The following is a 13,980-nucleotide window of genomic DNA, read 5'->3' as shown; positions in this document are numbered from 1 at the left end:
AAGCACCAAATTTGGCACACTAGTAGACTATCATATTATGAAAAGATCTGGATATTGGGCCATCTCAGATTCAGAGATTTGATTTTTGCAAGATTTGCAGATTTTGCAGATTTGCAAGCTGAGATTTAGTCTAGTAGGAAGACTAGGTCCCCCTGCACCCCCCGGAGATATACTTCTAATCAGTGTTTCTAGATTGGAAAAAATGTGTAGAAAATGACTAGCTATGGCCCCAAGCTGACAAAATGTCCCACATACCATTTGTATGCAAATTACTGCTGCCATTATCAAAAAAACGATTTTTGACATATCTCAGCCAATATTGCAGATAATTGAAAAATGAAGGTGTCTAGACCCATGTTTTGAAGGGCATAGATCATGATAGAACTATTCATAACATGATTACATGTGTCTATGGTATACTAGTATGCATATTAATGCTGTAATTACAAAATAATCAGTTTTACAAATGATAAGGATACGTTAATACTGCAGATAACTTAACATGGTACATAAGGGGTCTAAACCCAGGTATTTTCAAGGTTAAATGTCAACAAGATGCTCCTGAGTCTTGCATAGGGGCGGGACATTGGCAGTAACATTGGTACCACTCAACTTTTCTTCCCACCATTGACTTTGTATTGCGAGAGATTTTCACTTGCTTATTTAAAGGTTTCTCACCCAGCCCACGTAAAATCTACCAACTCCTGCTGTTAACTCCCAAACATATTTTTTTATGTTATCCAATCACAGTGCAGAAATGACAGACTAGAGATCCAAATTAGTGCTGCTATAGCTGCCATTTTACATTTCCATCCATGTAACATGCGCGCTCGCGCGCTCGTATCAATTGGTAATGTCGCGCGCTCGTATCAATTGGTAACGTTGATGTTATTGAATACCTCAGTTGAAAGTTCAGTCTTCCATTCCATCTGTGTGTTGTTCTTGGTATTCATCCTCCAATCTAGCCAGGTAAGATGCTAACTATAATGTTACTCACACTCTTGACTTCAGTTTCTGCATGAAATCATAAACAGGCAGAATAACAGCTGAGCCAGCTAGCACCATGTTAGCTAACGTTAAAGCTAGCCTCATCTATGTACAGTATGTTCCTAATGTCGGTGTAACTTAAACTTTTGTTAATGCCAAACATGAGACATATCTGTTGACTTCTGTATATGAATTGAACCAGAAAGAGGCACGACAGCTGAGCTAGCTACAGTAACTTAGCACAATGTTTCATTGGCCTAGATAGCTAACGTTAGTGTGGAAGAATTTAGATGTTTTAGCTATTAGCACTTTTGATGCCACTAAACATGGTTTAGTCAGCTAAAAAGTACCCTAGTGTAGAACATGACTCAGAACCTCTGTTACCTCACTGAAAACTCAGAGCCTCCTTTCACAGGCACTTTTAACATCATTCGTGATTTCTTATTTGTCATTTAACAGTGATGGTAGACATCGACAGCAAGCATGCCCAAAAGAAAACGGAGTGTAGAACCTGCAGCCCAAAGCTCTCCTCCTACATGCATCCTTCATGTACCATCCATGTCTGATCATGGGGATTTCACGCCCCTCCGTAAAATTAAAGGATCTGCTTCAGAAAAACTGCAACTGCTTCAAAAGATCCGGGATAGACGTCTCAACCAACCGCATGACTCCCCATGTCGTATGCAATCAGTATGTGATCAGATCCCGGCAACTCTTCCTGATGACCTAGAAAGAGTAGGATATCACAGCAAGTGTTATAAGCACTTTGTCCGCCACTTTCATCGTCTGGGAGATGATACAGAACCAGGGCCATCAACCTCATCATGGCATCACTCTCCTCGTAAACCAGGAGGTTCTGCTGAACCCATCTTCCCGCCAGAGTGTATATTTTGTGAGAAAGTTGAGACCAAAGATGCTCATCGCAATACTGAGAGGCCTACAACCTTCCCATCCTTTAAAAACAAAGAAAATGCATGGGAGCAAATCGAAACACGGGCTGAGAAAATGGGTCTCTATCGACTCCATCGAAAGGTGAAAAACAAAGACCTCTTTGCATGTGAGGCCAAACACCATCCGTCATGTTTTAAAGCTTTCCGCACAGCATTCTACAACTATGAGCGTGCGATTCACAGAGCCGAAGCACCAAAGGAGCAGGCTTGCATGTCAGCCGCCCATGAAAAGGCATTCAACTCAGTACTGGAACACATTCAAACCCAGGTCATCCAGCAGAATAAAGTTCTACAGCTTTCTTCCTTGCGCTTGCTCTATGTCGAGGAACTGAAACTGAATGGATATGAGAACTCAAATTATCGGTCAGAGAAACTACTGAAACGCCTACAGAATGACCCAATCAAGGAGCATATCCACTTCACGAAGGTTGATCATGACAAATGTGATGTCATTTCTTTCTGGCTTGTGCACAGCTCAAACATAACAGTTTCCAATGCTCTCGCACGAGCATTCACACTCGGAAGCACAAACAAGAACCAAAATGTTGCCCTCCAACTTCGCCAGGGTATTCTACAGGCTTTCAGAGAGTGTAAAGACCAACCATGGCCACCAACAGCTGAAGACATGGAGCTCAATCCTGAAGACATCCTACCTCCAGACCTTGTCCGCTTTCTCAGCGTGCTAATGACTGGCAAGGAGGGCATCGAGACAGAAAAGGTGAAGCGTCTGGTCTTCTCCATTGGACAAGATCTGTGCCGTGCAGTGTCAGATGGAAAATGGAAGTTACCAAAGCACATTCTCCTCTGTGTGACTGTAAGGCACCTGTTCCGAAGCAAACAGCTCACCACAATACTACACAGGCTTGGACACTCTGAGAGCTACGATTTCGCCTTGGAGTTGGAAACTGCTCTCGCCAAGGTCCTGGATGAAGTCTCAACTTATCGTACACCACAAATTGTGACAGGAGAGGGCAACCTTGTATTCCACTGTGAGTGGGACAACTTGAATAAAACCACTACCAGTGTGCACGGCAGCAACATTGTAAACAGTGCTGGAGGAATCATGGTGCAGGAGGTCAAGCCCGGGTTCGAGAGCAGCAAGGACCGAATGCTACCTACCATCAATAGGTCACAACAGCGTAGCCTGAAGGTCGACACACCAAAAACTCTCCCACCCTTGCACTTTACTCGCGTTGGCCCGAAGTTCCCTGAAGGCTCATCATTCACACCGCCAGCAGAGAATGACACAGTCTATGCCACTACGATGCAAGAGTACTACATCTGGCTCTTCATCAGATACATCGGAAGCTGTGGCCTGCAGCCTGTGCCTGGGCTAGGGGGTTTCACCTCTGCAACTGGTTCTCCCCCACCCAGCAAATCAACAGTCGACTACTGCACGCCTATCCACCAACCGATCACAGACAACGCAGTTGTTCGTGAGCTACTGAAGCGTTCCGAGGCAGCAACTGCTGAGGTGGGTCAGAGATGGGTCCTGAATACATTTGATCTGGGTGTCTGCATGAAAGCCCTTCCCATCATCTGGCGCTGGCCAAATGAATTTGCTAGTCATGTAGTAACGATTGGACCCTTCCACACATCCATGAACTACATCGGGATGCTCACTGGACACAAGATGCGTGGTTCTGGATATGCAGAGATTCTCTTTGAGGCACAACTAGTAACAAGTGGATCTCTCAAAGGTGTTCTCAGTGGAAAGGCCTACGCAAAGTCCCTCTTTTGCCTCAAAACAGTGTGTGAGGCAATGGAGAGGCTGTTGATGGAGAGATTCACTGAGGAGGAGAACATCATGATCTCTGACCCTGCTGTGCTTCTCAGAATGACCCAGTCTTGCAACCGAGAGCACCTCGATGAAGCCCTCAAAGACCCCTCAACTCTACTCCTCATCAAAAAGTACCATGCCTTTGAGGAAAAGGTGCGCAAGGGCCACCTGGGGAAGACAGCTGCCTTCTGGATGTCGTTCATTACCCACTGCCATCTTGTCTTCATGCTCCTCCACTCTGTGAAGACCAACAACCTCCAGCTGTTTCACAAGTGTAACGGAGAGATGGCAGATATCTTCTTCGCCTTTGACGGACACAACTACTCCAGGTTTGTGTAGCATACATGGTAAAATGTATAACCATCACTGAGTAGATTTTAATTGATACTTGGGTTCATGTATTATGAGAGGAGCTATTCCAATAAATGTCTACAGTATTTCCCTCTCTGTACTTTACAGATATCTGACTTGGCTGGAAGTCCACCTGACAAATCTGGAAAGCACGCACCCAGGGGCCAAGGACCTGCTTACTATGGGTGCAATCGCAGTGGCTCGCTCGATGATACCAGGGGCACTCAGTGCTGTCGACAAGACAATGGAAGAAACGTTCATGCGCTTTGCTAAATCATCAGGTACATCATTTTCTTTCAGTACATTATACATTTGAAACTGTAGAAACCAGCTTTATATGATGTAAACTGCTCTTACAAAACATTTCCCTTTTAATGATTGGGTTATGCAATTAAAATATGTTCACTTTTCACGTGGCTTTGCTGGCCTGTACAGTCAGTTTGGGGCATACCAGAGATGGTGCCGAACAACCACAGCACGGGCACAGTTCTATGAAAAGACCCTTGAGATGGTGGATCTCATCGATGACCCAGACTGCCCAAGAGCAGGGAGACATCGTGAACTGACGATTTCGATGAAAATGATGATGACTGACTCAGTGTAGAATCACTAATGCTAATGATGTTTATCTAAAACAAGCAAGAGAAGAGTGGTCACATTGAGTGCTAGGACTATTTTGACAGTTGTAATATTTAGAAAAATAAAACTTTGTGTTAACGTCTGTGTAGACGGACCTTAATATGAGTCTATTATTTCGTAAAACTGTGATTATTTTGTAAATAAAGCACTAATTAGCATACTAGTATACCATAGACACATGTAATCATGTTATGAATAGTTCTATCATGATCTATGCCCTTCAAAACATGGGTCTAGACACCTTCATTTTTCAATTATCTGCAATATTGGCTGAGATATGTCAAAAATCGTTTTTTTGATAATGGCAGCAGTAATTTGCATAAAAATGGTATGTGGGACATTTTTTCAGCTTGGGGCCATAGCTAGTCATTTTCTACACATTTTTTCCAATCTAGAAACACTGATTAGAAGTATATCTCCGGGGGGTGCAGGGGGACCTAGTCTTCCTACTAGACTAATTGCAACGCCGGGGACGGCCGACTCCTTCCTGCGAGCTGCCCACGTCACCCGCACAAGAAGAGATCATCAAATCACTGCAGCGGCACTGCACATCCTGCAACACCGTGCGTATGAACGCCACTGTACGACATATGCTGATGATGCAGAAGACCTGCCTGAGTTCGAAGAATGGTGTCACCAGAGAGGAGAAGACATTCCCAACTTTCAGTACTGGGCAACTGTGCTGGAACTAGAGATGTTGGTACTGGTCTACGTGCGTTCTCTGCGGCAGGCTTCATTCACGATGTACCTTGATGCCCTGACGGAACTGGTCCCATGGTTCCATGCCTTAGACCACACACACTATGCCAGGTGGATCCCTGTTTACCTGAGGGACATGGTTGCACTCCCAATGAAGCACCCAGATGTAGCCAGAGAATTCAGGGCTGGCAACTTCACTGTACAGAAGACGAAGAAGGTGTTCTCTTCGATCGCAATCGAATCGAAATCTTGCAAAAATCAAATCTCTGAATCTGAGATGGCCCAATATCCAGATCTTTTCATAATATGATAGTGTAGCGACCCATGGGTCCCCCAAGCAAGACCGGCATCAGAATCTCCTTGCTCCAGCCGGTGACGTCACCGGCGGGGATCCCCGGCGCCAGAGTGGCTGGTCACGTGACCGCCAAAGCGTGCCGCGCGTGCGGGTATAATGAGCTACACCTGTGGATCACGTGACCACCGAAGCACGCCTCGCTTGAGAGGTGTGGCTTTCGGTTTCGGGCTCGGTTTTTGCTTTATAAGGCAGCCCGATAAACGGGCTTTTCAGTGTTACAGTGTTCCCGAGTTGGTTTTACGAATAAACATCTTCTCGGACGAGTTTGTGCCTTGCCATCCTTTTATCCGTATTCTGCTGGAGTCCAGACTCCTTCACTGGTGACCCCGAATTTGAATACGCAACCCCGACTGCCCCCCGCACGGCTGCGGAGGCTGCGAACGGACACGGCAAGCGCGCCCTAGCCAGGGAAGCCACCTAAGCTGGTGACGCCGGCTTCTCCCGCACGGCTTCGGGGGCAGTTTCGAACGCGGTTTCGAAATGCCGGAGTTTCGGAAACGACGACGGCCATGACTATGAGGTTCGCGCACCGCACTCGGCTCCTCCTCTACGACCAGAGGGGCGAGCCTACTCCAAGACCCTCCGAAGGCACGGCCGCTTCGTCACCCTCGCGCAACTACTACTACAACTACAACCGCAACTACTTCTCCGACCCTGCATCCTCGGGAGGCCCGCGAGGAACCTCGGCAGCCTCCCCCGAGGCCTTGACCAGCCCCTCGGTTGGCTCGCCCACTTTTCGCGTGCACCGCTCGAGCCTTCTCGGCACTGCACCCGCGAACTGCAACCTCGGGAGGCCCGCGAGGAACCTCGGCAGCCTCCCCCGAGGACTTGCCCGGCCCTCGGCCGCCCCCCGTCCACTGCATCCCCCGAGGCCTTGACCAGCCCCGCATCCTCGGGAGGCCCGCGAGGGACCTCGGCAGCCTCCCCCGAGGCCTTGACCAACCCCTCGGTTGGCTCACCCGCTTTTCGAGTGCACCGCTCGAGCCTTCTTGGCACTGCACCCGTGAACTGCAACCTCGGGAGGCCCGCGAGGAACCTCGGCAGCTTCCCCCGAGGACACGCCCGGCCCCTCGGCCGCCCCCCCTCCTGCACCCCCCGTCCGACCACCCGCCACCACACTGGACCCCCCCTGCCTGCACCCCCCCATCTGACCACCCACCACCACACCGGACCCCCCCCCCCCCCCCCGCGACTAGCCAGGGGTCGTTTCGGTCGGGTCATCCGGACCACCCTCAGGTTGACCTCCCTGGACCAAGTCCATTCTGGGGGGGCGTGTGTAGCGACCCATGGGTCCCCCAAGCAATACCGGCATCAGAATCTCCTTGCTCCAGCCGGTGACGTCACCGGCGGGGATCCCCGGCGCCAGAGTGGCTGGTCACGTGACCGCCAAAGCGTGCCGCGCGTGCGGGTATAATGAGCTACACCTGTGGATCACGTGACCACCGAAGCACGCCTCGCTTGAGAGGCGTGGCTTTCGGTTTCGGTTTCGGTTTTTGCTTTATAAGGCAGCCCGATAAACGGGCTTTTCAGTGTTACAGTGTTCCCGAGTTGGTTTTACGAATAAACATCTTCTCGGACGAGTTTGTGCCTTGCCATCCTTTTATCCGTATTCTGCTGGAGTCCGGACTCCTTCAATAGTCTACTAGTGTGCCAAATTTGGTGCTTTCCTCACAAAATGCACAATTGTTATGCTAAGTTGCCACACGACTAGGCCCAAGAGGTACGCACACTCGCCTTTAAGCTGTCCAACCGAGGTTCAAATCCTGACCCAGCCATAAACTGTCATCCTGGTGTTTCACATTCAGGGTGATTCATCAGTGTGTGCCATCCCTCGGATGGACGTCACACAGGAGTTCCGTCTGCCGGCATCTATCAGTCGGCATTAAAGATCCCACCGACCGTGTCCTTCGCGAAGAGTGGGCGAGCTATCGCCGGCACTGTGAACAAATTACAAATTCCTGCCATAACTACTTAGTCGAACGTCAGGCCTAGCCAGCCGATTCGTGAAAGGCTTGGGAACGGTTCTCCTGGCCAAGGCCACGTGTGGGAATAATTGTGGCCATGAAAGAAAAAGTTTTCTCCTTTTCAATTTTTTCCCCCATTGTGTTCTCCTTTTCTGCACTTGATTTATCCTTTTTTTTCCTTTTTTTAAAAATGTTTTTGCCTTGAAATAAAATATCATTCATAACTTCTTTGTTATTGGGATCCTCTTGCAATAATTATTGCACATGACAACAGGAAAGTTATCTTCTGTACCAACGTGATGTGTGCAGGTATTCTTTTGATCAATGTCAGATTTTGCATCCAAGGTAATACGACAGTGAGATAAAATCATTCCCAGGTTGCATTTTCTGCTTTCTTATCAAAGCTGTCCAACAAGACTAATTGAGAGTATATTCAAAAAGTATAAATCCAAATTAAAGATCTGCTATCACTATCAGTCCACCCAGCAGCATTTACCTGTTGAAAGTAAAGGTTTCCTTCCACCCAGACGCATGTGTAGCTTCCAGGGATATTTTTTACATGAAGATCCATGTACACAAGGGAACACATAAGGCAAAAAACTAGTGGATATCTGCAAAAAGAAAAGAAAAAAAACGCATTCATGAATATCTGGAAAACATCACATGACCTCCTTTGTCGTTAATCTCAGCCACCAAATGAAAATTGTTGAACAAAGTTTGTGAAAGAACTGCGAGGTCGTTTGTAAATCAAGTATAAAGACGTGCACGCTCGCCTTTGAGCTATCTAGGCTTGGAGTTTCATGTCGACGCGGGATGTATGGACCGATTTTGTTCATACTTGGCAAAAGACAATACGTGACGGTAAACATATGCACATCATTTTGTTTCGCGATGCGATCAAAGATGGCCGACTGGCGGCCATTTTAGTTGTAAAAGAAAAACCCGATGTTGAACACGTCCTCAACCATTTCTCAGAAATGCATTTACCGATCTTGTTCAAATTTGGCACACAGGTAATGAATGATGGCTTACACAAGCACGTCATTTTGTTTCGAGATCAGATCAAAGATGGCCGACTGACGGTCTTTAACTCTGCACAGCAAAAGTACTAAAACCACGGCGGGGGATATCACATTTTATGTCTTTTTCTTGTTGTTTTATAAAGCAATGTCTTGCAATATGTCGTGTTTGTGTGTGTGTGTGTGTGCTTGTGCGTGCGTGTGTGTGTGTGTGTGTGCGTGTGTGTGTGCTTGTGTGTGTGTGTGTGCAGGTGTGCATATGTGTGTGTGTGTGTGTGTGTGTGTGTGTGTGTGTGTGTGTGTGCTTTCGCGTGTGTGTGTGTGCAGGTGTGCTTGTGCATGTGTGTGTTTGTGTGTGTGTGTGTGTGTGTGTGTGTGCATGTATGTGTGTGTGTGCGGGTGTGCTTGTGCGTGTGTGTTTGTCTCCTCCCTACATCCTCTCCCCCCCCCCCCCCATACTGCCCCCTTTCCAAGTATTTGGGTCTCTAGGTCATCTGTATTCACATAAAACAACGACCACAATAGACACTTGGATTACCATAGGCAGTTATTGTTCGGCGTTGTCTTTTTTTTTTTTTGCCTTGTCAAATGATATTCATTGTTCATTCTGGATCTGAGTTTGAAAGCAAATCTCCATTTTCACCTGCCTGTTTTTTTGCTATTTCTTCTCAGGACTGTTGAGGTGTCTCAGGTGCCTCTTGTTGACATATACATACAGTGCATTCAGAAAGTATTCAGACCCCTTCACTTTTTTCACATTTTGTTATGCTGCAGCCTTATGCTGAAATCGTTTAAATTCATTGTTTCCCTCATCAATCTACACTCAATACCCAATAATGACAAAGAGAAAACAGGATTTTAGAAAATTTTGCAAATTTATTTAAAAGAAAAATCTGAAATATCACATTTACATAAGTATTCAGACCCTTTGCCATGACACTTGAAATCTAGCTCAGGTGCGTCCCATTTCTCTTGATCATCTCTGAGATGTTTCTACACCTTGATTGGAGTCCACCTGTGGTAAATTCAATTGATTGGACATGATTTGGAAAGGCACACACCTGTCTATATAAGGTCTCACAGCAGACGATGCATATCAGAGCAAAAACCAAGCCATGAGGTCGCAGGAACTGCCTGCAGAGCTCAGGGACAGGATTGTGTCGATGGACGTTAAACTGGGCCTCGCATCTGCCAGTATCAGTTCGTGGATGGAGAAAATTTTAGGTGTGAATTCTTGCAAAATAATTTAAGAAGAAGAGATACTCTTTTGTACCATAATATCAAATATTGTACTGAACACTTGTTTTTTGAGCCAGCAGTTCTGCTCGTCACAAATAATGCTGCCGCAATGCTGCTGAAATGTTTCGTTTTACACAACACCAGGTGACCTTTTCCCAAAACTTTCATGATCTGGTGGCAGCACACACAGTACAACCCTCGACCCAATGGTGTCCCATTTTAAAGTGTGATGGAAAAATGCAATTCAACATAAACATTATTACAAAGAAGCAAGTGCATGTTTGAAAGATTAACATGAAAAAGCCAGAATGCGAGCACACAGTGTTAGTAGAGGTCATGGAAGCAGAATCTGCTTACATCAGCAGTCATGCGACGACTGCTGTGCCGCATTGCAGCATGCCCTTGCAAGCGACTTTCCATGTTAATTGTGGAATTCATTCTCCATTTCAATCAGCCATAAGCGCACTTCATTCATCATTCATTCTTTGTTAGGTGTTTTACTTGCCAGGGGTCCCTGGCACTCCACGAAACTGTTTTGCGGCACCAGGGTTTTGCTTGGCAGGTTCTATTTGGAAATAAAAGCTCACCTTGGCTCAACCTCACTCTATCAGCCTGTGCAATGCGTAGTGCAGATAGGAAGAGTGAGAAGATGAATGAGACAGCAAGAGGGGGGAGAAAAGGTAATGTAAGGCTTGAGCAGTGCAGACAAAGTGCCTCCTTCTCTCATCCAGGAGGCCTTCACTGGAATCAATAGAACATTACAGACAGCATGACGTGCCCACGGCGACGCGTTAAATATCGCCCTGCTTGAATCACAACATGTGGAGACCTCAGGTTTCCAGTTAAGAAAGTAAAGGGCATATGCTATTCACACTGCTCTACAACATCACACGATTTACACGATTTTTACACACAAACTGCGGTATGGATGGCTCGGACCATTAGCCAGAGGGTACAGCATATTAAAGATTTCTTACGCGGAGTTGGTGACCACATGCCATGCATTTATATGTCCCATCTCCTCCTCCTCCTCCTCCTCCTCCCCTCCCTGCTCACTGCCCCTCCTTTTATATTGCTGCTCCATTGTATATTGCCAGTTTCAAATCCTCCCACAATGACCACATATGAACAACCAGAACGACACTCGGTAGAGCACGTATCTCCGCCAGGCTGAACAGTTTACGTTTTGTATCCCGATGATCGTCTGGATCTGGATCTGGACCTGAACCAAAATTAAAAATTGCCTTGGTCTTGTCACCTAGCCAACCCACCCACCTTGTTTAGTCGAAATCCATCCACAACTTTTTCAAATATCGTGCTATACACTATACAGTATATGGTTTTTTTTGGCCACATCTCTCAATGGTGAAGAATTATTATGAAATGAAAAAAAATTCTCGGATCCGGATCTGCATCTTTAAAATCGAAACAATTCTTCCTTGTCACACACCCAATCTGTCTGCCGAGTTTCGACCGAATCCAACCACAAATTTTTGAGATATAATTATATGTATCATTTTTGGTCCTATCTCTCAATGGCGACGAATCACGTAAAACATTCTAGTAGCCGGATCCCGATTCGGATCTTCACCAAAATTTAATAATGTTGTCGTCCCTGTCACACCCAACCTCTCCACCAATATCCGTCCACAACATTTTGAGATATCCTATTATCTGACAGATAAACAAACAAGAGAGACATTGTGCAGGGCACAATACTTGCGATATCCCTAAAACAAATTTGACCTTAATAATAATTGGTTATTGAATTGAAAGACAAAATATGCAAATCCTCATCAAATTTCAGGTCAATCGGATGAAAATTGAGGATTTTAGAAAACTGGCATATATTGACCTTTTGACCTTTAAACTTCAAAAATAATTGGTGGTTCAATTCAGTTACCCGATATGGAAATCCTGTTTAAATTTCAAGCCAATCGGATGAAAATTGGGTATTTTAGAATTTCCACCCATGTTGTTGACCTTTGGACAATGTTGTCGTTTTGGCCTATGTTGACCTCGAAAATAATTGTTAGTTGAATCCAATGACTAAATATGCAAATCCTCTTGAAATTTCAAGTCAATCGGATGAAAATTGACAATTATTAGAAATCTGGCCTATGTTGTCCTTTTGACCTTTAGACCTCAAAAATAATTGGTGGTTCAATTCAGTGACCTGATATGCAAATCCTCTTCAAATTTCAAGTCACTCGGATGAAAATTGAAGATTTTACAAATTCCACCTAAGTTGTTGAACTTTTGGCCTATGTTGACCTCAAAATAATTGTTAGTTGAATCCAATGACTAAATATGCAAATCCTCTTGAAATTTCAAGTCAATCGGATGAAAATTGACAATTATAGAAATCTGGCCTATGTTGTCCTTTTGACCTTTAGACCTCAAAAATAATTGGTGGTTCAATTCAGTGACCTGATATGCAAATCCTCTTCAAATTTCAAGTCACTCGGATGAAAATTGAAGATTTTACAAATTCCACCTAAGTTGTTGAACTTTTGGCCTATGTTGACCTCAAAATAATTGTTAGTTGAATTCAATGACTAAATATGCAAATCCTCTTCAAATTTCAAGTCAATCGGATAAAAATTGACAATTTTAGGAATTTGGCTTATGTTGACCTGTTGGCCAAAGTTGACCTCAAAAATAATGGTTGGTTGAAATCAGTGACCTGAAATGCAAATCGTCTTCAAATGGCAAGTCAATCAGATGAAATTGAGGATTTTAGAAATTTGACATATTTGTTGACCTTTGGCCTCTGTTGACCTTTTGACCTCAAAAGCAATATGCTTCTTCTTTATGACCATCCCCACCATTTGGTGAAGTTTTGTGAAGATCTGTTTGAAATTGTGACCTGCAGGCGATTGACGAACAGACAGACAGGCAAACAAAGACAGATTAACACACGAGACTAACGACTAACCAATATACTTGGAAAAATCTTCGACTTTCGCAAGTAACAAAGAGAAAAAAAACAGATGGGGTGAAAACGTAACACCCGCCCACCTTTGGTGGCAGAGGTAATAACAAATCTATACGAGAAGAGAGCCGCTTGTCTGTCTGTCTGTGAGCCGCTATTTTTCTCAGATGGATGAACAGAACTTCGTCAGACTTTCAGAGGTTCATCCGTGAGTGCCAGGGAGTGTTTGGGGAAAAAAATGTTTTACAATTTGAAAAAAAAAGTTTTTGGGGGGAATTTTTTTTTAAAAATCGCTTTATAGAGCTTGAGCCTTCATAACTACGTGGAGGTAGTATTAAGTTATCGCCGTTAGTGTGTGTGTGTGTGCGTGTGTGTGCGTGCGTGCGTGTGTGTGTGTGTGTGTAATGTGTGATATTAAATATAAATTTTCCTTACTGGGTGTCGGAAAGTGTTTTAGGCACCCACAAATAAATAGAAAAAAAACAACAAATTGATTTCTTCAAAATGCCAACAGGATTATAACATCACCAGGTGCTCCTGCTCCTTACAAAAGCCCATTTTTACTATCGCATACTACTCTGAGCTACAGTAGGATGTTTACAAGAATTTTTATTGACTCTGCAATTGTGGATATTTTTGCTTCGCTGCTTTTAATATCAGAACATGATAGATGGGTTAATTAAATGTAAGCTCCCTGAGTCAGGCTATTTGGTTTGGGTTGGCATATTTATCATTTCCAACTGGGTTAAAATAGCATATCTTAGATGACGATAAATAAATAAACTTCAATCTTGAGTCTTCAATGTGAAATCTAAGGAATGAGATGAAACATAAGAAGGAAGTTGGAATAAAAGATGAATGAGTGCTTTTCCCACCTTTGAATAAACGTTAATTCAATCATACATGTTGAAGCATTTTTATCACACAGACTGCACAATTCTCAATAGTCTAATGGGATGCTGAGAGAGATATGTTAACCGCAATATGTTAACCGCAATGCGACATTTTGAGCATGAACGCTTTTTCATACCTAGTGCTGTTTCAGGCATGATCACCACATCA

The 13,980-nt window shown here is 44.7% G+C and overlaps 1 protein-coding gene across 3 annotated transcripts in view; it reads right to left on the bottom strand.

Annotated features, from left to right (window-relative positions):
- Positions 1-7,915: 7,915 nt before the first annotated feature.
- Positions 7,916-13,980, bottom strand: part of LOC137431174 (protein kinase C-binding protein NELL2) — a 47,886-nt gene continuing 41,821 nt past the window's right edge. Inside the window, exons 8-9 of one of the 3 annotated variants that reach the window (XM_078781600.1) lie at positions 9,670-9,759; positions 7,916-8,336 (exon numbers count right to left, since the gene is read on the bottom strand). In XM_078781600.1, coding sequence (XP_078637726.1) covers positions 9,692-9,759 — 68 coding nt within the window. In that variant the 3' untranslated portion in view covers positions 7,916-8,336; positions 9,670-9,691. Of the gene's footprint in view, positions 8,337-9,669; positions 9,760-13,294; positions 13,730-13,980 lie in introns of those variants that run through there. The other 2 variants (XM_078781602.1, XM_078781601.1) reach the window with 2 other exon arrangements.

The sequence above is a fragment of the Myxine glutinosa genome, chromosome 7 (genome assembly GCF_964187855.1).
Source record: "Myxine glutinosa chromosome 7, kmMyxGlut1.1, whole genome shotgun sequence".
Lineage (NCBI taxonomy): Eukaryota > Metazoa > Chordata > Myxini > Myxiniformes > Myxinidae > Myxine > Myxine glutinosa.
Note: the sequence above shows the minus strand (reverse complement) of the source record. Positions and strands in the feature narration are given on the sequence as shown.